Source organism: Centroberyx affinis, unplaced genomic scaffold, assembly GCF_046629955.1.
Source record: "Centroberyx affinis isolate AG114_WGS23_722 - 3 ecotype Tasmania unplaced genomic scaffold, CSIRO-AGI_Caff_v1 ptg002428l_1, whole genome shotgun sequence".
Lineage (NCBI taxonomy): Eukaryota > Metazoa > Chordata > Actinopteri > Beryciformes > Berycidae > Centroberyx > Centroberyx affinis.
The window spans coordinates 252,123-276,288 of NW_027280673.1; the positions used below are offsets into that span (position 1 = coordinate 252,123).

Here is a 24,166-nt window from a genome sequence, read left to right on the forward strand (position 1 = left end):
TGGAGACAGAGTGGAAGAGGCAAAGTTCAACACAGTTCAAACAGAAGATTCAACAAATCATGACAAGATAAATGTCCATCCTTGTAACTGACAACTGGCTCTGCTTTGATTGGCTCTACTCTGCCAATCAAGGTAGTGATAATTATAAAAAGAATCAATAGAAATAGCAGAAAATAATAAAATAACCAAACAATAAATGCCACAGAGTAAGTAATTGTGGGATTATACAGGCCTCAATATATACCGCTGACATTTTCAAGTAGCCTAGACTGTAAAAATGGGTATGGGAATGAAATGGATTAACATTTGTGTTCTTCTCTCAAGAAGAACAAAGTAGGCTATTATGATCATGCAGGTACTCTTATCCACTCATTTTGGACCTGTGACAAGATCCAAAGTTATTGGAAAGATGTTCACTCAACCATTCAAAACATTATAGGAAAACAATTTGTTATGAGTTCAAGCCTGTATGAACCAGTTACGATCTTTGACAAAGACACAGAGTGTTTGTTAAATATTCTGGTTTATCTAGCTAAAAAATGTATACCATTGTTATGGTCTACTCCACAAGTACCCTCTACAAGTATGTGGCTGTCACAGGCCTTGATCTTTTTACCCCTGGAAAAACTGACTTATGACTTGCATCAGAAATCAAACATATTCTGGAGGACATGGTCACCCTTGTGGTCGTACCTAGAGAGACTCTGACCTGACCCTGTATACCTGACCCTGTATACTCTGTATACTTAGGCTACTTAGCTGTGTTTTTTTGTTTTTGTTTGTTTGTCTGCTTGGTTGCATCTATGTTTACTGTTGTGGGGGGTGGGTTGATTGTTGTTGTCGTTGTTATTTGTCTTTATTGTTATTTGTAATAATGTGCAATAAAAAATAAAAAAGAATGGGAAAAAAAGATTCCATCACAGAGACATACAGACACACATGCAATGGTTTCTCACCAAAATGACTATACTGACTGCCATCAGGAAAAGTTGTTTTGTATTTTCTGTTGCCCTTTGCAAACTACAAGCCTTCTTATATTGCCTTCTTGTTATCATTATTATTATTACTTTACATTTACACTCCTCATTATATTGCCTTTTATTGTTCTTTACAACTGTGTCAGGCCACTTCCTATTTGTTGGGCGGTGAGTTGGGAAAAGTCCACAGGAGGAGAGTTGTGGTGTGACAACATATGCTGCCACTGTTTCGTTTTTTACCATTCTTAGATAAACCATCAGTCAGAGAACAATACAGAGTATAGCGAGAAGAAGAGCAAGTACAGAAAGCTCTGGTTTGTCTTTGTCTGAGTATCCTATTTATCCAGGTAAGTCACACAAAATTGGATCAAACTGATGTTTAGTATATATAGCAGTGTAAAGTTAAAATAATGTTGAAACATCTAAATGTGGGGTCAGAATGTTGTAACCGATATTTAGATTTGTTTTTGGTCTCCTCAGTCATCATGGCAATTTGGATCGTCTTTTTTGTCCTTTCCCTGACCATACACCATGTGTCAGGTAAGGCATTAACCTACAGCACTTCATCATCTATCTCTATAACTTCCCTGATACTGTCTGCTCTCCTGCTTGTAATCATTAAATTATGTTTTATACAAATACACATCGTAATAGAAACCTACCTTTTAGACTGAGCTGACAAACACTTGTTGTACATGTGGACAGGGTGGTGATGCTAGAATACCATGAATCAGAATCTGACCTTTTCTGTGCAGGTGCTGCACCCAGAAGCTGCAAACAACTAAAAGATGAATCCAGTGTTAACACAGGTGCAGTAATCTCATGTTATTGCATTGTTGTTGTTTAGGTGTTTGATCCGGTCAGTTATATCTTTTTCATGCCACAAAATACTGCACACTCATCCATGTCTTCACTCCTTTAGATGGGTTGTACTATCTGACCACTGCTCATGGCACGGTCTACCAGACTTTCTGTGACATGACCACTGCAGGCGGTGGCTGGACCCTGGTGGCGAGCGTACATGAGAACAACATGTATGGCAAATGTACACTGGGTGACCGCTGGTCCAGCCAGCAGGGTAACAACGTTAATCTGCCACACGGAGATGGGAACTGGGCCAACAGAAACATCTTTGGAACGGCAGAAAGTGCCACCTCTGATGACTTCAAGGTACAGTAGATGGTTCCTGACTAAATAATCTTGTGTTTTTCTGATTTCATTTTGGTTAACATAATTCATGGAAAAAAAAAACATCAATGCTTGAATTGCAGTTGAAAGAAAAAGTACACAGGGAAGGTTGCTTCACTTGCTCCATTTCTTTCCCAGAATCCTGGTTACTATGACTTAGCGGCAGAAGATATGTCAGTGTGGCATGTTCCCAACAACAGCCCATTGGATAACTGGAGAAGCTTAGCCATCTTACGGTACCACACAGCCAGCCGCTTCTTACCCACATATGGGGGAAACCTCTTCACACTCTTTTCAGTAAGATCTACTGTGCATCAATACATTCTCCACTTGTACATAACCTTAGATGAACTGTTGAGTTGACTTGCAAGGCTTGAGCTTTTGTGGTTTTTTTTCAAGGAACAGGGATAAATTTCTACTCACCCCCATGCCAGAAGAAAATCGGTAAACTCTGTTAGTCCATAAAACAGTCCTGGAGATCCCCGGAAGAAGTACAATGCAGCTTTCTCCAAAACAACTGCAGTGTGGCAGTTGACCAACATTTATACCATTATTTAGCTGAAACTGCCACTCTAGCTGTTGATTTCAAAATACGTTACATTTGTGCACACCCCGGCCTCGATAGGTAACACTAGCTCGAATTAGCAGCAACAAGACTTCCGGCTTGGCCATTTAGCCTTCAAAATTTGAAAATAGGTAGAAATACTGTTTTAAACCAATTACTTTGTATTTGGACATCAAACATTAGTGATTAAAAAAAGCCTTGAAGAAACCTGAAGAATCCTTATTTCATTAACACATGTTGACAAGGTTACTTTTTGAACTGTGAAGATAGGTCTCCAGCAACTTCAGTTGTTTTGGAGACCGCCACAACATACTTCAACTGGGAAGCTCCGGGACTGTTGTATGGACTAACAAACTATACAATTTTCTATTGGCATGGGGGTGAGTAGATAATGACTGAATTTTCATTTCTGGATGAACTATTCCTTTAAACTGCAGTATTTCTATTCTTTTGAGCAGGCCTGGATGGAGCCAGTAGTACAAGCTTTGTTTTTTGAATATATTTATATATATATATATATTTTCTTTTACAGCTGATTGCCTGTTAATATTATATTGTTAAGGTCCACTTGGTTTGGTCCCATTTATTTTACAGCACTTAGTAATACTGGTAAAAGTGCTACACTTAAACAGTTATTGGCGTTATTATTAGTTTAATGCTTGGAGTGTAATTTTTATATAGCTCTCAATGCTTCACTGTGATTGCTGTAGGAAAATAGTACTAACATTTCTTTTTTCAATGTAAAGCGTTACCCAGTGAGATACAATATAGGGTCTTGCCTCACCAACAATGGACCATCCTTCCCTATCATATATGATCATGGAAATACAGAGACCACAAAGATGTTTTATGGACCCAATGCGAGAGGTAATAGAATTTAAAATGATCATGTTGTGTGTAGTAGATAGCCTATGGGGTGCTCTTGTCTTCAGCTGTGATCTTGGTACAATATTGAGAAAATGTGTACTAATGCACTGTAGTAATGTGCAGGTTTCTGTGCTCATGTGATCTGCCCAGTGAAAGCTCTTTGTATCTAGCTTCGAGCATCTTTATTTAAAAACATACAGGCCCTAGACTGAATCTGAAAAGTATTTTTTGTGCTTCTCCTACAGGTCAGTTTACCCCAGGCTACATCACCTTCAGAGCTATCAACACTGAGCGTGCTGCCACTGCCATCTGCTCTGGGACCAGACCAACAGGATGCCATATTGAACATGTGAGAGTCAATTTATGTGACTACTTTGTTGCAGTAGGTCACTAATGGCAGATATTACAACAGAAAAGTATGTCCTTGTGTGCATGCATGTTGTGTGTGTGTGTGTGTGTGTGTGTGTGTGTGTAGGTGAGTGTGTACAGAATTAAACTCTACTGAAGTCCTGAAATCCTCACAACTGTACTGATTACCAAATTAGGTTAAGGTTAGGCATGTAGGAGTTGAGGGTTAAGGTTACACCAAAACTGATGTAAGACAGAGGAATGTCTTTGCAAATATATCAACAATATAACACAAGGCTGTGTATGTGTATTTTTATAGTTCTGTATTGGTGGAGGAGGACACTTCCCTGAGGCTGCACCATTACAATGTGGAGACTTCACTTCCTTTGACTGGAATGGCTATGGGACCCACAGTGAATGGAGTGCATCCAGGCAAATTACTGAGGCAGCTGTGCTGCTCTTCTATCGCTGATGTCCCCTTATGTTCTTTGCATCTCTGAGCTGGGCCCAGCTACTCTGTATGGCCATGTAACATGGCCAGGTTTATATCTGTCTTATTTGGAATGATAATTCCAGACAACACTGATAGTGTCACTGATAGACACTGATGGTGTCTACAATAGTGACAGTATCATATTAGCATTTTAATGTGGCACTGTAGAATGGACTAAACACTGAAGAGTTGAGGCTTACATTACCAACAGTGCATGATTTGTTCCTGTTTAACTTCCTGCACTTTATTAAAATGTACTGTGGTTGTATTGATTTTCATCTTTCAGTAGCCTGGTTATTTTAAACCTATTTAATTACCTTTTCTCCACATGATAATATATTGTCACATTGTGTTAGAAGGGGGAATAAGGAGACAGCATTTATCAGGTTCTGAAACACCATGAGCAGTGCTATGTAGCCATTGAAACACTAGGATTGGTGTTTAGGTGCGGCTCAAGTTGAAACACTAATATCAGTGTTTGGGAGCACTTTAAACACAATATTTTGGTTTTGAAACACAGAACATGGTAAATCAATACTAAAGTGAGGGTTTCAGAGCTATACCCAAGTGTTTCAATACACATGTATGAGTCTACAGGCACAAAGACTGTTTTGAAAGTTTGAAAGATCTGAAAGTCAGTTTAGAGCTTTAAATAGCACCTTACATTTACATAAGATAGGTTTGACCACTGAACCAAATATTTCAGTTTCAATTACCAACAAAATGCCCAATCTGGATTTTTTGGCCAGATAAATTTGGGAAATTTTCGCTTACATTCTTGAAGAGTTTGATTTGTAGATGGAGAACAAGGCTTTTAGAGCATTCTAACCCATTGCATATCACATTGGTCTGTTTTACTGTATTGTTGTCAAATATTACTAATGTCAACAAAACTTACAGCCACAAAATACAGCAAATACAAGCACTTGCCTGTTATCGATATTTGTGTCAATAGTCAATCAATTAAAGAGGGAGCACAGCATACACCCATTACTATTTTTTTTTTTTTTTTTTCTCATTTTTGGTGCTGAGGCTACCCATTAGTTTAGGCTTTAGGTTTGTATTGAGGATTCTTTAACTATGATGAATAGCTCAACCATTATAGATTGTTTCCTTTTTCAACTAAGCATATAAACATTTAATGTGTGTTGCTGGTCTTCATTCAAATTAAAAAACAGTTGTTTAGCTTTTGTTGTCTTTCAGAATATCGCCAAATCCTATATCACAGCTCTGACATTCATTTTTCTTCTTTTAAGAGTATGTTTTTGGTACTTTTGCCGTTATTGGACAGATCAAAGTAAAGAGAGACAGGAAAGACTGGGAAGACATGCAACAATGGTACTGGACCAGATTCAAACCCAGGACATCACGTTTACATGGCACATGCTTTAGACCAGTGGTTCTCAAACTTTTTACTCCATGTACCACCTCAGAAAATATTTGGCTCTCCAAGTACTACTATTATGACCGACATTAAAATACAGTAGCGTATTGGCCTACCCTATTCAGCTACGCACAGTTCACGCAGGAGGCAAATTTATTCCTAATAAGAATATTATTTATTGTTGACTTTTGTCAGCCACAGCCACGCTGTACAAAGGGGTAGCACTAGAACTGGCACTTAAACTCTTCCATACAACTCTCATACAACGCAAGAGGCAGCCCCACATACACACACACACACAAGTGAGATCATTAAGAATAACAACTGGATTTCATTCAAACACACACACACACACACACACATACAGCAAGTGAGAACATGAAGAATAACAACTGTACTTCATTCAAACACACACACACACAGCATGTTGGTGACTATTGACAACTTACATAAGCCTAATGAGAAGGGTGCGCCTGCCTCTGCGAACACAGTCCTGCGATGACTGGGTCAATCGAGGTCAGCTTCAGTCTCAGGTTTGGCTCAGCATCCATCCTGCTTCTGTATTTCGTTTTTATGACGGCAAGTGAAGAGAAGCCTTTCTCGCACAGATATGTGGTCGCAAAAGGAAGGAGAAAGCGCACGGCCTTGTCCGAAAGCGCAGGGTATTTGCTGTGTTGCTTTATCCAAAAGTCCAACAACGACTGCTTTCTGAAAGCAGACTTCAATGTTTTGTCGCAAGACAACTCTATTAAACTCTCCTGCTCACCAACAGTGAAGTCCTTCAGCATTTCAGAGGTTTCGATGTTGAACGGGTTTCTCATCCATTTGTTCGCTTCGGCCATCACTGGGAAATATTCGCGGAACTGTTGTCAAGCAAGACGAGGTGTGCAACGATGTTGTCCCTGACTCCATCATCAAGGGTCAGGTCGTTGTCAGACAGAAAACTCTCCAAAGTGGGGAAAGCTGAAACATCACCTGCCTTGACTTTGAACAACTCCATCTTTTTCAGCATTGCGTTGATTTTGTCCTGCACATCAAAAACATTGATGGAGAGTCCCTGTAGTCCCAAATTCAGTTTGTTTAAACGTGAGAAAATGTCCGACAAGTATGCCAGTTGACTGAGCCACACAGTATCTTCGAAAACATCTGATAAGGGGAAGCTTTTGTCCTGTAAGAACATTTGGACCTCTCCGTGCAATTCGAAAAGCCTCGAAAGCACCTTCCCTCTTGATAACCACCTTACTTCCGTATGAAGCAAGAGTTGGACATGTTCCCTGCCCATCTCATCGCAGAGCACATGGAACAGGCGAGAATGCATCGGTCGGGCCTTAATAAAGTTCACAGTTTTCACAGCCGAGTCCAGCACAGACTTCAATTCATCAGGCATCTTCTTCACCGCCAGCACCTCGCGATGGATGCTGCAGTGAGTCCATCGCATCTCGGGTGCCACCTTGCGAATTCAAGCTGCTACTCCGCTGTGGCGACCTGTCATAGCCCGGTCGCCGTCCGTGCAGACTCCAACACACTTTTTCTAGTCCATTCTCTTGGACAAACGCGTTCAGGAGCTGGAATATGTGCTCGGCTGTAGTTCTTCTCCCCACACATGATGTGTGTCATCTCTTTGGCTAATGGTGGACACGCAGTTGTTGGCCAGTTGTGTGCTTACCGGCTTTGGCTATGCAGAGGCTGGCATGATACAAAGCTTCCTGTGCTTTGGCTACGGGTGTAACACAGGATTGAATCATGGACTTGGACTGCTTCAGTTCATCACGTTTTCTTGGAAAAAAATCCACTGGTTTGTCTTTCAGCACTGTGTGTTTGGTTGTAAAATGCCGTTTGAGGTGCGATGGTTTCATGGATTCATTGCTAAGAACATCACACCACACACTGTGGCCTGGGCTCTTCCTCTGTCCCGCTCCAGCTGAATCCAAATTTATGTAACTCGAGTCATATTTCCTTACTGTTTTGCGCTGTTTGCTGCTAGCATGTGCTGTGGAGACTTCACTGGCGCTGCTGAAGTAGCCACTTGTGCTCAGTTCACTGTTGTCCACTTCAGTTTCTACAGGGCTGCTTGAAATATTCTCCTCCTGATCCGCACTTCTCTTCCAGTTCCCGTTTGGAGCCACGATTGCAGTGTTTTTGAACCATTCATCATTTTAGCTACCTCCGCTTACTATCTTGCCATCACAGTTTAGCTTGTAGCTAATCGTGGATGTTTGCACGCGCTACTCCCGGTAGTAGCGCGTGCAAACATTTATTTTGTTTTGAAACAAAAATATTACAGGAAATTTTAAATCCCATTTCAATTGGTTAAGGTATTTTCATTCCTAGTAGTATTTTGATAGTATTATATGTTTTTAAATAAATTTTATTTCATTTTTAAAAAATATTTCGGACATTCCTCCGCGTACCACTAGAGGGAGCATGCGTACCACCAGGCGCTAGCTTGAGGTGTGTTTGTTTCCCTGCACTGTTCTCTGCTTCTTGCTGTGCTGCTACAGAGGCTACGTTTACCCACATTGGATTGGACAAACATACTACAATGGTACACTATGTTGGAGACATGATTTTGGACAGTTTATTACATTTTGTATGTGAATATCCAACTTAGTTTGATCAGCTATTTATAGCTAGCCTGAAGCTAGCTAGCTAGCTGATATTTGCTAGCTAAGCTTGTAAACTGTTGTTAACATCTTAAAATGCTATTTAAAAGCTATCTAACCTTAGCGTCACATTAGTGCTTTGCTAGTAGTTTGCCAAATGAAGCCTCTGCCGAATCTGTGCAGTAATGCTACAGGCTAGTGTCAGTAGCAAAATACATAGGCTACTGTTAGAACTTCAGTGTTTCAGCTACTGTAATAGTTATCATGTATGTGCCTTTGCAGATTCAAGAAGAAGTAGAATCATAACTAACTCTGGTGTGTGTGTGTGTGTGTGTGTGTGTGTGTGAGAGTGAGTGTGTCCATCATGTGTCCTCCTTCAGCCACAGACTTCCACACTGTTGAATGAGGAGGTCAGAGCAGCTTGATGCTCCACCAGGAGGAAACATCAACCCCACATGATGCTTCATTTTATATAACCTAACCTAACCTAACAGATAATATATGGATACTATGGATCAGTCCCTGTCTGTTCATCAATCTGTCCGTCCATCTGTTCGTCCATCATGCACAACATTTTGGATGCCATTGAGCCAATGTTTATTCATTATTGTGTAGTTGTCTATACAGTATACAATATAATTGTCACACAATATCTTTGACTTTACTTTTTTTTTAATGAAACTTAGGGACATATGATGTATGTCATTGCTTCATGTAGGCCTTTTAAAAATTGCACTATTTGGGCTAAGGATGGCCTTACAATACAATATCTTGAATGCTGCTGATTGTTTATTGATGAAACTAAGGCCCCATTTGCACTTGTCATTTCATGCGTCCCTTATCCGGATAGTATCCAGATATGATTTATCCGCATTCCATTTACACCTGGCCACATCGATGCGTCTCCGTTAGCCAGATAGAAATTCCTTCTTTCCTGCAATGTATGCAAATGTGGAGATGGCAGGCGCCACAGAAATTCTGTTTTTCTATGCATTTCTGCGTATTCTTCAAGTTAGACGGGTTAGCGATGGACGGCAGGCGCTACTTCACACAGATTATTAAAAAAAGCTCACTTGTGGTGAGAATGTGCGTACAGCTACAGAAACTGACCCATGTGTGTGCACATTTTGGAGACAGTGGGGAATGCCGACTTCGATGGCAAAGTGGTGAAATAAAGTAAAAATTGCCTTTACACTCAGTTGATTTCCAGGCCTAGTCTACAGCAAATTAGAAATCCCTCTAATAATAATATTTCGTGTCAGAAGAATGTCTACAACTAAATAGCGTCTTTGTTGCCCATCGTTTGTCCAAAAAGCATCTATATTTCTTTATAGGCTCATATGGTGTGAATTCGTCTGAAGTAAGTGCATTATGGTCTTTTAGCAGAGCCCCAATTTGTTTTTGTCAATTTTTAATGTCATAAGGTTATAAATTAATGATGCGTTATGGTTTTGTGGCGACATGTAAGAGGTTACTTTCCCCAATGGTGTTCCTGTCGCCAGTATTTGGGGGTTTCCCTAATATGGCAGGTCTCCCGGTTATTGATCTTGGAAAGCACTTTGTGTGCCATACTCACTCCAAAAAGAATGTTGTCTAAATGACAACCAAGATAATGTACCCATACCTTCTCAGTAATCAATGTATCACCTAAGTCTTTAAAACCAGGTGATTTCTTAAATTTAATCTTAGATCCAAATAAGATAGACTTGGTCTTCCCAAGATGAAGAGACAGCTTACTGTCACTTAACCATCTTCTGAATTTCAAAAGCTCTGAACTCAAGGTGTCTTCTATCACACTTTTGTCTTTGTGTGTGTGTAAGTAATGCAGAATTATCAGCATAAAGAAAGAGGTCACGAGAACCTGGAGGTTTCATGTCATTAACATATAATAAGAAGACAGTGGACCAAGAGTGCTCCCTTGAGTGACATTTAAAGATTAGGGACATGTGGATAACCCAATTTTGATAAAAAAAAATAATAAAAAAAAATCACAGCTGAGTCCAATCAATGAAATTTGGCATAAACCAATCAGCAATATCAATGGCCATTATAACTCTTCTTCTTTTTTATTGTTTGTCTATGGTGAATATAAAGGGTTGCAGTTGGGGGTTAGACAATTTTAATGTGTATGATACCACCTTCCTCGCTGATTGTCAATGTAAAAAAGGCGATTCATTGCTTCAGTGACAGAAGCAATGATAAAATATGGTATTCTCAGAGCAAGTACATCTGAATAAATACTAAGCTAAACTCTGACCAGGTTTATACATATTTGGAAAAAAAAACCTTTACCAGGAAAACAGTGTATTGGTTTTTATGTTATTTGCTGCAATTTCACCAGGAATTCATGCTGATGGTACTGCTGTGATGAGTTCAGGCTGATGTGGCCATGAAAAGATGAAAAAACATGATTGAGGATGATGGAGGATGACAGGGAGGACCAAATCTCACTTTAGCAGATTGGCATATCAATGAGAAAAGGAATGTTTACCGCTCTGCTGCAAAGGTATCCTGAACAGAAGATCACAGCACTCTGACAGAATTGATCAGATCTGTGACTGTATTCTCAACAGTTGTGATGTTGAATGTTTCTTTGGAGAGTGCTGGAGCACCCTGCTCTATATGTTAATTGACTGGACTGGACACATTTCCTCATGTCAGGATAAGCAAGAAATTTCAGCATGTTATATGATTATGTCAGTTGACTTTGAAGCCATGATAGTAAGCCCAAGGTCATCTCTCTGTTAACATGAAGGCAATTCGAAATTATACTTAAGCACAATGTTCATTGAAAAAAGAACTGTTTCCTTCTCAGCATCTCCCTCTGCCTTTACAAAATCAATACAATGTGGGTATATCCAGTGGGAATTGAATTAAAAGAGTTTGAGCTTTTGCAGTACAAACAGCTTCTTGTCCATTTATCTTGTGAAGCCATGTGATTTATGTACAAAGCCTTTTATGGTCCCTACTTAAAAGGTGTGACTTATGGTTGGACCTTGATTGATTTGATACTTGATGCTGTTGATGTGTCAAGGCAGGTTGCTAATACCTTTTATTGCGTGGTTTAATGTTTTACTTTGATGTGTGTTTTTTATGACTTTATTGCAGGCTTCAGAACAATTTCGCCCTTGGGGATAATAACATCCACTCAATTCTTACCAGAAGACCTAAAACCACAGTCAGTAATTTGTAAAGCAATTTTTATTTGAAAATAGCTTCTTAAAGAATGTGACAAATATTGTCATTTCAATTTACTGTGGTCGTTTTTGCTAATTGCAGATACTGAGGATACAAACAGCTTATATGGCCTTACAGTCCATGAACTGACATTCCATCTAAAGCTCAATAACATATACTGTATACTGTTGGTGGCCATCACACGATACAATAACAAATACAGTATATTTTAATTGAAAAACAGTTAAAAATTCTTCAACAAAGAATCAAATAATCACCACAAATGAAATGTGCTACATTCTTGTAGTTTTTTCTCCTGTATTTTAAACATGTTTCCTCCACTGGGCAGATTACTTAAGATTCAAGTCTTCTCTCAAACAGCTTAATTCATTGCGCCCTCTACCTGTGATCTGAATATTGAGTTGTATTAGTTTGGAAAATGATTGCCAGCATTAACCGATGCTGTACACATTTGTACAAAGTGCATGTCAGCTGCCTGGTCTTATGTAAAAATGACTTGGTTGATAGTGAACACTGGTTTGATAGTGGTTGATGTTAAAGTTTTGTTCTACATTAAATGCATGGCTACCATAGACTTCTACTAAGATAGTCTGAAAAGCCTTGAAAATAGTATGCATAGCAACATTCAGCGAGCCATTCAACAAGCCACAGCTTCTTCATTTTTTCTCTCTGATTCACACCTAAGCATATTATCCATCCATTATCCATTTTTTAGATCTGATTTTACTCTTCCTTAAAATTTGAAATATGACTAGAGCTCTCTCAGACCCATAAATAATGATTTTCCAGATTGTGTCACATTGTATTTCATTACAGTCGAATCTTAGCCAGGCCTTATCACATGCTGAGCTATAAACTTTACTGGCAGCCATGTCTTCCTGCTGTGGGCTTAAACTAAATGGCTGTTATACTGAACATGCAAGATAATGTAGGTATTGCTCAGCGATATTAGCAGCATTTTGGAAACATATACAGTATTTGTATCTGCTGATAATTTACTTTAGTTCAATTAAGGTGAATCTTTAGACAAATGATAAGATATAGTAACTGGCTCATGGGAAAACAGCTCAAAATAATATTCATAATGGTACAGAATGAACATTTGGAACAATAAAAATGAAGCAATACTAACTTATGCCCACATGGTGTCAATGTTGGATGCTAGAGACAATGAAATGAGGATTGCATGACTTTTGACATTTAGAGTCCTTCACACTAATCTTGCCAGTAGTTAATACCTCAGAACCATTTTGTGTTAAGTCTAACTCTGCATCACCTACACATTTTTTAAATTTTCTTATTGCAGGATCCACTTCTAATTTACTTTTTAGAATTGATGGATTGTGGCGCGTTTTACAGGTAGTAAACAGAGGTATTTAGAGTGACATTCTAGTTAATACTGGGGTTAACCAGGTGACAATTAATATTACTGCATAACTACATTAAGAGTGATCAGGGTGTCAACCTGTCAAATGGAAGTATTTTAGTTCTCTGGGTGGATCATTTTAGATAAGGGTGTGAAAATGCTGGTGTGAATAGGTGAGCATCACAACTGATTTTGTCTGAAAGTGTTTGATGTGCGTGGACTGGCTGTCTGATAACTGGTCATCTGAAACTGATATTGATGAATGCTTGATACTGAATACTTTGTTGTTGTATGTGCCCTAACTGCTGTAGTGTTGTGTAATGGGAAAAGGTTGTTTAACATAGTGTCTACTGTGTGAGAGCTAAGAGACAGGGAATGACAAAGTAGATAGCCTCATATAAAAAAAAAAAATAAGAAGACATATTGACACAAGAGTGTTTGAAGTTTTTAATGTCAAAGTCAAACTTTTACATGATTCATCTTCATACCAAACCATTCGTCGACAACTCCCCTTCTTCCTCGTCATAGCAAATGCAATTAGTTCATTAAGTAATTACAGGAAGGGAGCAGCAAAAACACAGCCAGCCCCACAAGAAAAGAAAACAAAGAAGAGAAAATAAAAATAAAAGTTTTTTTCATTTTCTTTTTAAGTGCAGAATTGAAGACCTTAAGCATGCCATTGTCTGTTATGGTTTCCCAGTTCTCTGTTCTACAGCGTAGTTTTATCTGTACATGGCTATAATGGTAACAGCAGGAGGGGGACGACAAGTACTTGATGTCCCTTGAAGTGTCCATTTTTAAAAATGTCTTGACTAGTGGATGATAGATCACAGACGTTACACTCTTCTTTCTCTGTCTCCCCTCTCTGTTTTGCAGTAGACTGAAACATATTCTTGTTTAAACGTGCAGTATAAAAAAAGATACATACCCACACAGATTCATGTACAGCAGGTTCCCCCAAGTCCATCTGAGGGTTTGAAAGGTGCCATAATGGAACTGCCATAAAACAGCAGTCTGAAGAAATATCTGCCACTTTGAAGAGGCAGGGTTGTATCAAGAGTCTCTCTCACAAAACTTATGAACTGGCCTCAGTTCTTCAGGACCTCTCTGGAGTCAAGGGATTGAGACACACCTATCCTACAAACTAAGACTAATGACTAAGAGTGTGTGTGTGTGTATGTCTGTCTCTCAGTGTACAGACCCTGTGTTGTGATCAGTTGACCAATCCCTTTGATCTCACGCTAGATTTCATCTACAAGACTCCATGAATAGAATAACTCAGTATGTCAGGCCTTGAGTTTGGTACATCCTCAGCACAGTCCACCAGTAACAGAGCTCAGTCAACAGCCATGTTGGGGCTTTGTAGGGTTGATGGGGGCTTTGGGAGTGGATCAGTGAGCCAAACCAAGACAAAGAGTGCTGGGCACAAAAAAGTGTAATTGAGGGTATACACAGTATATCCACCCCATAGGGTACACCCACTTATCACCCGAATTACCACTGGCTATAATGAATGGAGGGGTCATGGTACACCCAACTCCTGGTCACCACAATACCACTGTGGCCACACAACATATTGTGTTTGTGTGAAGCGAGAGAGAAGCAGCAACAGTGTGTGAATGTGTGTGTGGCCATGTAGAAAAACCACAGGGTAGTTAGTTAGTAGGTTAAGCATTGTGGCACATCTTACCTGAGTGTTGGTGTGTACTAAACGCAACAGCTGCTGGCTAACTCTATAGGCTCTAGACTCTATGCTCTACAAGGATCTATGACCTAAATTACAGTGCTTCCTTAACATGGCATGTCTCCTCCTCCTCATCTGATCCGTAAGAACCAGGCAAATGAAGAAACACACTCACTGGCAATTTTCAGCAGTGTTACATTCCCCTATCCAGACATTAATGAGATCAGTGCAGATCAAGGGAGGAGGAGAGGAGAAAGGAAACTCATTAAGACTACTGGGACGACCTAACCCTATTATCCCTATCACACCACTGAACCACACACTGATGATGGGAATTAAGATGTGCTGGCCTGGATCCACACCCACCCTCCAGCCCAGTGCAGCAGAGTGTGTCTGGAGTCATACTGTAGCTGCTGGGAAGGACAAATGTGAAGAAGGAGTCTGTTATCTGTGTGGGCCAGCACAGCAGTATGGGCGTGTTCAGGTCGGCACTGTATGGTGAAAAGGATAGCAACAGAACTCTACGCTCCCACTACATTGTGTTCTTTTTTCAGCCTGCGGCACCCTTCGTGCCAGATCCAGGCACTGGAAACTGAAAGAAAGGCCCAAGGTTACCCTATCCTCTCTCCCTGATAAAGCAGGAACAATTTGAACCACTGAAGCCGACTCCCTCGCTCCCATCATTATCTCCCTTTCCCCATGAGCACACACATACAGTACACATGTATCCAAATAGGCGTAGTATCCAAAAAGGCGTGTGGTTTTAAAAAAACAAAACAATTTAGCATTATCTTTCTTTCATGCAGAGTCCTTTTTTGTTTTTGTTTTTTTGTTTTTTTACAGAAATTTGGTTTTTCTATGAGTCCTACTTACAGTATGTGGAATATTTCATATTCCGAAAATGTCTATCATTACATAGATGTCATCGAAATTCCCTTTAATGTAACCCCACATAGCAGTCAGAAAGATGAATAATTATTTAAATACATTTCATGTTTAAATACTGGCTGGAGGGAGCAGGCAAAATGCTACAGCTAGTTCTATGAGAGGCAATATGTTAAAATTATGATTAAGAGCACATACACACATAGTGCATATGAAGTTGCGTATATCTGTACTGTATGTGGGTTTCTGTTTGTACTTATGTTTTAATGTGCTTTATGTGCACTGTGTGTGTATGTGTATGTGTGTGTGTTTAATGTTTCTGTATATATGGTAATGCAAGGTATTATATACTTTATGTTACATGGCCACTAAATCATGTCATAAACTGTGTGGCCGTATGTATGTTCATGATCTGTAAATGCACTGTATGAGTTGTGTTTACATGCTTGTGTGTGTGTGTGTGTGTGTGTGTGTGTGAAGGAACATTTATGATACATGAACACTGGATGCATCTGTTAGAATACTGTAGGCGAGCAATGAAATCAGCACCTTAGCGTGCTCTGCAACGGTGGACAGCAGTTGAGCAATAACACTGCCATTTTTTCCAGTACACACATATATACAGTACATACAGACTGGGTGAGAAGGCAAAAAGATCAACATTATTAACATTATTTTTTCACACACGCTGGAATACTGTGGCACTACTGACAACGTATGAGGACCTTGTATTCCGAATGGTTACAGTTGATTACTGTAAAAAAGTCTTTTTTTTCTCCTCTTGATTCCACTATGCATTTTTAGGAAAAAACGCCTGATTTTGGAGATCAGTGTGTTTTTTTTCCTTTTTTGTTATTGTACAGAGGCCATATTTGTTGGTACTTTGATATTCTGTTTATGACTTAGATTCTCACGGTCTTTGCAGTTTTATGTTGATTGGTTAATATCCTTGCCTCATGTTATTATAGTGTTGATTAGGCATAAGAAAGTTTGATTGGTATGAATTAGATCCAAATAACTCAATCAATGACCCGTCACTTCTTTTCATCCATTTTGGATAAGACCACAACGGTTTTTCAGCATCTGGTTCACCAGCTGAGTCCAAATCATGCTTGCTGTAACCTCAGTGAAAGTTTTCATTTGTGCTGAGGCGTTTATGGCATCAGCATTTAGTCATACTCCATCTCTGTTTTCTTCACACAGATCCCCCTATGGCAGGAGGTCAGGCATGCATTGGATTCAGGTAAAAAGATGAGGAGATGAAGTTGTCCTCCTCCACATCGGCATAAGAGGATCTTTGCCCATGGGCAACCTTCACTAGTAGCTATAAAAAGACTTCAGGTTAGAAAGTACTCCTGGTCTGAGCGCTCCCAAGAGTTGATCCATCACTCGCGTAAGTTTAAGTTCCTATAAATATTAGTCAGAATCCAAAAGTTCCAATTTGATATATGACTTTTGGAAAACGTCTTTTCTGACGTTTTCACATCTTCACAGGTTTAAAAGGCCTTGTGCACTCTCTTGACGTCTGCATACTCTTGCCAGTAGAGTCTTAACCCAGCACGGACCGATCCCTCCTTCTGTGAAAAGGGAGCGGTGGGGCGGGTCGCTCCATCGCAGGGCCGTCACAGGTAGACCTCGCGGCGTGACAACGTGAGGCAGGACGTGGTCTTGTAGTCCCCTCCTGTCCGCGTCAGTGGTATGACCTCGGGCGGGTTCTGGCCTTCCCCTCCATCCTCTTCTTGTTGGCGCCTCCCAAAGCCTGCGCTGCTAAACGTGTCATAGGATGCCGAGGTCATCTTCCGGTTCAGAAGGTTACGGTTGTGGTCGCCCATGTTCCTGTTGCGGTCTCCACTCCCCAGGGTGCCGAGAGGATCCCCGTTGGCTAAGGGTAACCTCTGACCTCCTCCGCCGACGACCACCCCGGGCTCGGAGCTCCCTGCGCTGCCGGCGCTCTCGCTGTCGCTCTCTTGGTCATTACCACGGAGATTATTGTTGTCGTCTCCCGGTGCGAAGGTGGAGAGCCGCGGGGGGTCGCTGCCGTGGCGCTGGCGCTGGCGAGGTGACGGGCGAACGGGCATCCAGCAAGTGTCCGAGTGGCCGAACTCATCACACTCCCTGGTACACTTTCCTGTCAGAGCTACGTCTGGCAACTGTCTGGCATCTGGACAGAGAGAGAGAGAAAAGAGTGTAGGACAAACACAGGAGAAAGAAAGTTAGATAGATAGGGATAGAAGGAAGGAGATAAGGGGGCAAAGTAGTAGGAAGAGAGAGCAGAGGGGTGAAAGAATACGACAGGGGAGATGAGATGAATGTTGGGTAAGGAAGATGTGGGATAAAGGGTATAAAGGAAAAGATTAAATTTGAAGGGAGCAAGAGAGACAGGCAAAGTGCTGTTAGAACAAAATGGATCAGAAATTGCTGATTTCAGTGAAATCACACAAATGTTTCCTACAAATCCCAGCAGTGGTCAGCATTAGATGAAAGGTGAGGTGAGGTCAAACCAAATGACTAACGAGGTCAAAGATAAGATAATTACCATAACTTTGAATGACATATTTCTAAGGATCTTCACATGTAAGGAAGGGATTAAGTTCCACACTGGCCCCATTACATCCCCTGGGTGTTGGAGCTAGAGGTTAGTGAGGCCACCAGAGACCAGATGCTGATGTCTTACAGGGTCAAGTGTCAAAGGTCAGTGATGATTCTTTATGTAAACCAATCTTTTACAAAATAATATTGACACAGTGGAAAATGGATGCAATAATTATGATGATGATAGATGAGGTATGTGTGGCTTTTCTGTCAATTGCAAAAACTGACGATGCACTTACAGCAGGCCATGTTATGTGTGTGTGTTAATAGGACAGAGATGAATTAAAAGTTAACAATAAAGAGAGGAAATAGAGATTTGAGGAAGGGTGCAAGTGTTATGCAACTAGATATAAAGGTATTGATTAATACATTCTATCCTCATCTCCTGAGCAGCTGAAAAAAATCTACTCACAATCTAAATTCAGCTTCAGTTGCATTAAACTTAAATAATGAATTATTTTTGAAGCATTCAAAAGGAGCCACATTCTGAAAACTGATTCTGATTTTGTTGCCTACACACTAACCAGCACCAGATGTAACCAAACAAACAATTACACAAATGATGAATTCTCTCTTTAAGTCCTCTCCATTTGACCATGACAAACACTTCGGCCCTTTACTTGAAGAAGATTTACAGCCACAGAAGTACAGTCAGTCACCAAGGACGCGGTGACCTTGATGACGACTGACCGCTGTTGCTCCAGCTCTGACATGGCCTTATACAGAGAAGAAGAAAAAAAACAACAAGAAAATAAAAAAGAAAGGAAAAAATAATGTGTTTTTTGCCTCTCTCCATCCTTGAGAAGTGAGTCACAAAAACCCAGAGAGAGAGGAAAAAGCTGTTTCTTTGGTGAAAGGGAAGATTACTGATTGGGCTTCAGCACAATGAAGCCAAGGCCAGGTGTAAAGCACTGACACAACATACCTTCACCCATTTGCTAGTATTCAAAAGCACATCACATGACACACGCACACAAACACACACACATGTGCGCATACGCATACATACACACATATACGTGCACACGCACACACCTATACACACACACATACACACACACACACACACACACACACACACATAAAGACACACACAGTAATTGCTCAATTCTAGAAACCGCAGTCCTATCACATCAGGAGAGAAAGCTCTGCCTAAAGCACATGAAAAACATCAATGAGGGCTCTTGTTGTCAGGGTCTCAGTGTAACTGTGTGTGTGTGTGCGCCTGAGTGTGTGCGTGTGTGTGTAAACAACACGTGTCACCCTTTCACAGTATACATACAGCCTTGAGCAACAAAATATGTATTTTGGCGCATGTATTTTGGAGCCTCCTGACCTTGCTTTTCTGTGAGTTCACTTTCAATTCATTGGATTTATGTGAATTTTATTGGTTGTTCACTTTGATTTGTGTGTATATGTATGTGTGTGTGTGTGTGTGTGTGTGTGCTTGTATGCGTGCACGTGTGTGTGTGTGTCCTTACCATTCTCCACATGCTCCTCCTCCCCCACACTGCCCTCCGGTGTGGTCCGTTCATAGCCTTCCTCCGGTAACGGCAGGGCCCCCAGCCGTGGCCCTGATGAACTCTTGCTGCTCGGCGTCCCCGAGTCCTCCAGGCCGCTGTCATAGCAACCGCCGTCCTGGGGCTGGCTGACTACTGAGAAGGTCACCCGGCGGAGGGTCCCCTGCAGGGAACAACATCCACAATATGGGATTAATCATCCAGGATTCCGAATCTGAGATTCTAAATCTGGGGATTAAGCTGGTGGGCAGGGGTCCGCAAAGACATATCGAGATTATCTGTTCATGTTCGCCTTGATTATGGGCTTAGCTGCTACAACGCAGGGTAATAGCCATCAACCAATCACAGCGGTCTTTCAAAGTTTTTGGTTGGGTTTTAATCTCGGTTTAGATTAATGCTTCTGGACATAGCGGATGTTTACACACAGCTACTGTTGGAAAACCCGTGGCCTGCCTGGAGACACTTATTTTTCATCTGGAATGGGGCCCAGTGGTAGCAGCTGGGTAATATAGTACACCCTAAAAACCACCTACTTTGTGCTCTATTTCACTTGGTGAAGTGTGTTAAACCTTCTATTTGGATTGCAAAAGCTTGAAATATAACCATGTGGTTTCCAACCCTAGGCTGCCCCATCACTGTGTACACAAACCAATGGGCCGTCTACCACCAGTGACAAATCTATTGATCCTGCAGTGTGGCAACTGTTTAAACTCACGTAACAAATAACGTCACTCAATCAAATTGAGCTTCACGACCTGCCTGAGTTCTCCGTGTACAAATCACCACGGTCTAGTTAGCAGACTAGTTTCCACTTTGGGGAGGAAAAAGACTGTAATAAGTCCATGCTGAGAGAATATCAGAGAGAGTTAAATGACTGCGTCAAGGCCTGGAGGGATCACTCTGCGCCAGGAAGCCCATTTCTATACAACACCCCTCCTATCTCTTCTCACACTCATTTATCTGCTCACAAAATTACAACCCTGCCAATTTAGATCTCCCTTGAAACAGGCGTCCTATAGAGAGGAAGTGAGGGAACAGAGGGAAAAGCACAGATTAGGGCGGAAAAACTTCAGCTCCGAACGTCGCCTTAGGATAATCTAGGGGGAAATTGACGGACGGCGGGGATAAAAGCCCGAGCTGCGCCAAGTCTTCCCTTTCTTCCAGACACCAAGAGAGAAGGAACATTTGAACATTTCACCTAATGAACATGCAAGACGAAAGCGGAGGGGAACACAGCAAAATTAATTAGGCGGAGGGGGAACTGAACGCAACGCTTGTTTCTCCACCGTTTCTCGACAAGGTTCAGATGAAAGTGGGATGAGAGAGAGACAGAAGGAGAAAGTGACACCGACGTCACGGGCGACGAGTGCAAGCGAGACAGAGGAAGAGAGAGACAGATAATACAGTCTAATGAAAAAGTAGCAGTTCTCGGCGTCCTCGACTTAACCCTTTCCGCGGGGAGGAGTGTATTTTTAGAGCAGGAGTTTAGATGAAGCGGTGACGGTGCGCCCTCGTCTCCGATCATTTAGCGTTTAGACAGCAGCAAGAAAACAAGGGGAAAGTGGAAGAGAGGGTGAAAGAGTTAAAATGGACTGGGTATAAGAGAGAGAGAGAGAGAGAGAGAGAGAGGTGTGGAGAATTGAGGGGTTGGGATTACCAGATGAATGCGGGAAGCCAGCCTCTGCCTTAGGGTGGGAGCTGATTGACAGACAGGGAGTGAGTTACCACTATTGGAGGACTGGTGCCAGTTACCCTCTGTGTGTTCTATTACAGAATTCATCCGTTCAGCCGTGATTCCATCTAATTCAATTTCCCTCTAACCCTCTTTCTGTCCGTGCCTCTCCCCCCCCTCTTTCATTCTCTCTTTCTGGTAATTTTATTTTCTACTCTAACCCCCTTCCACCCCTCCTTCTCCCCCCTCTCTGCCCCGTCTTTTTCCACCCTCGCCTCCACAGCCGCGCGGCATCTCTCCCCCCCTTCTCTCTCCCCCCCCCCCCCCCCTTTTCCTCCCGCCACCCCCGCCGCTCTCTCGCTCCCCCCCTCTTTTTCTCTTTGCCAGTCAGCTTTATGATGTGGCGATCGATGATGTGTCCTTGACCTCGTTATGAGTCCCTCTCCTCTTCCCCACAGCAGGCTTTATTGACCCATAACTCCTCTACACTCTCTAACCCCCTTCCTCCTCTCCTCTCTCGTCCTCCGTCGTCTCCATCTCTCTCCCTGTCTTTTGCTCATTGACAAACTTTACAAACTCATGTTATGTTTGGGCATCTTTTGATCATTAACTTCGGCTTCTTTTGCACTCTACACATCCCCCCCTTCCCCTCTCGCTCCCTATCTCTCCATGTCTTTTTTTGCCTTACTTTTTCCCCCAAATTGGCTATGTTTTTGGCCACTCATTATATGTATATATATTTATACTTATACTTCTGCTGCTCTTACCCATTCAAATCTGTATTCTTCCACCTGCACCTCAACTGTTGTCAGCCTGGTCTGTTTTTTTTTTTTAGCTTTTAGCTTCTCTGTCTTCTTGCCTCATACCTTACTGTAACTCTATCTCTCTCTTTTCTTTCTGCATTACCTGTTTTTTCCTTTCTCTAAAAAAAACCTCTCTCTCTACCCAAGCTCCCTTGATGTTTTCCAACCTGAGTCAGAAAGCACAAAGTATGTTTGTGTGTGTGTGTGTGTGTGTACAGTGTGTGTGCTTTCTATTATTTGGCTGAGCTGTTGCAATAAAGGACATATTAGCTCAACTATGTGCTGAGTGTCAACGCACATGCACGCACGCACGCACGCACGCACACACACACACACACACACACACACACACACACACACACACACACACACACACACACAGCTGACTTGGCTGAGGGCCAGTGTGGCCTATGAATTCATGCCTGATGGAATATTAATTGAGTTTGACGGAGGACATAAAAAACCTTCCCCTTAATCTGACACGGGCCATTACAGTTCAATACTGACATGGGAGCTTCAGTCATCTGCACAGCACAGAGTGTGTATGAGTGGGTTGTAACTGTGTGTGTGTGTGTGTTGCAAGTAGATTGTATGAGCATATGAGTGTCTCGATACAGTATGGGAGTTAGTTTGAAGTTATTTCTGGCAGATCTGTGTGAATCAAATAGCAGCATGATAGGTCTGAACTCAGAATAGACTTAACCAACTGAATCCTACAGCTCTGAAGGAGCTGTAGAACTGTTCCCAATATAGCTTTCATTTCATGACATGAGCTTGTTGCAATGTGTGTGTGTATGTGTGTGTGTGTGTGTGTGTGTCTGTGTGTGTGTAAAAGAGACGTCACACCTGCATGTTTGTGTTTTCTGACTGCGTATGAGTGTGAGACTTTGAAAGCCTGCAGAATGTGTTGTCAGCCTGTGTGTGAATATGTGTGTGTGAGTGCGTACGTGTTAGTGCGAGTGAGGATGTGTGAGTGTGTGTGCTCGCGCGTGCACACGCAGGTCGGCTCAGTCATCAAGGTAATTAGTGTGTAAACCTCCTCGCTGTCGGTTCAAAGAGAATTAACGAGCTCTAGTTAATTAACAGTCTCCCTCTCTCCTCGTTACATGTGTCTGCATATTCAACACACGTGTGCGTGTGTGAGTGTGTGAGTGTGCGGCATCTGCATAACATCTGAGTGTGCGTCCTCCGCACGTGTATTTGTCTGTGTATGTGTGTGCGTGCACATGTAGGTGTGAGTGTGTGTATGTGTCTGTGTTTGCCTATGCCCTGCTACACTCCCGTCTGCATAATGAATTGACAGGATGCGGCTTATGCATAAACCAAAACTACAAATATGGTTGTAGGACTAGAGCCACATTTCCCCTTGGCTCTCTGCTCATTCTCATTTATGTTTGACAACATCTAGGTACGGAGGGAGAGTTGATTTTATTATTTATTAGTTTGCTACATAGACATTATGCTACGATATTTATTTCATTTTCAATACATAATTGGTGTTTTGGTTATAACAATGCTGAGGTTGGAGGTTAATCTCCCACTATGGCCACACATTTGTTCATTCAAGCACCAAACTGCAAGTTGCTTTGCATGCAAGCAGAGTGAGCATGTCATGCATAATCCATAGCTGACTACAGTATATAGACCTGTACTGTATATTGCATTCTAGATATACCAATATGACCAATATGACATACTTTACAATCAACATTCAGTATAATAAATACGGACAAAATTAATGGTACAGTATTTAATTATCAGTGCCATAACATGATACTATTTATTGGAGTTTGACTGATATGGCTTTTTTAAGGCCAATAGTCTTTAAATTTGATTATTTTCATACCAAAAATTCCAAGTATTCAGTGTTTTCCCCTAACTTTTATTCTGGTCACGGTGGAAAAGCCTCTGAAACAGCATTCCGACCATCATGGGACAGTAAAATCCATTTAAATTCATACTAATGGAATTCTTTTGGTGGCTTAGCAGCTCTTTAAGGCAGAGTGACCTGTCCCACCTAT

General features: G+C 41.4%; 2 protein-coding genes across 2 annotated transcripts; one reads left to right on the top strand and one right to left on the bottom strand.

The window, feature by feature from the left end:
- The first annotated feature begins 1,462 nt into the window (after window positions 1-1,462).
- On the top strand, window positions 1,463-4,417 carry LOC139656263 (intelectin-like). The gene is made up of 7 exons (XM_071533778.1): window positions 1,463-1,517; window positions 1,733-1,786; window positions 1,900-2,147; window positions 2,304-2,462; window positions 3,477-3,597; window positions 3,843-3,946; window positions 4,265-4,417. The coding sequence occupies exons 1-7, from the start codon at window positions 1,463-1,465 to the stop codon at window positions 4,415-4,417; spliced, it is 894 nt and encodes a 297-aa protein (XP_071389879.1).
- Window positions 4,418-17,180: 12,763 nt separating this feature from the next.
- On the bottom strand, window positions 17,181-19,833 carry LOC139656264 (protocadherin 18-like; the record flags this gene model as incomplete). Its single annotated transcript, XM_071533779.1, has 2 exons — window positions 17,181-17,719; window positions 19,632-19,833. Coding segments are annotated over 2 exons (741 nt in total), but the record flags the coding sequence as incomplete, so codon positions are not given.
- Window positions 19,834-24,166: the final 4,333 nt, after the last annotated feature.

Excerpts from the sequence above, each read along its gene's own strand:
- LOC139656263 (XM_071533778.1), top strand. The coding sequence starts at position 1,463 with ATGGCAATTTGGATCGTCTTTTTTGTCCTTTCCCTGACCATACACCAT. Across the intron at positions 2,148-2,303 it reads CCACCTCTGATGACTTCAAG|AATCCTGGTTACTATGACTT; the intron begins GTACAGTAGATG and ends TTTCTTTCCCAG. Across the intron at positions 3,947-4,264 it reads CAGGATGCCATATTGAACAT|TTCTGTATTGGTGGAGGAGG; the intron begins GTGAGAGTCAAT and ends GTATTTTTATAG.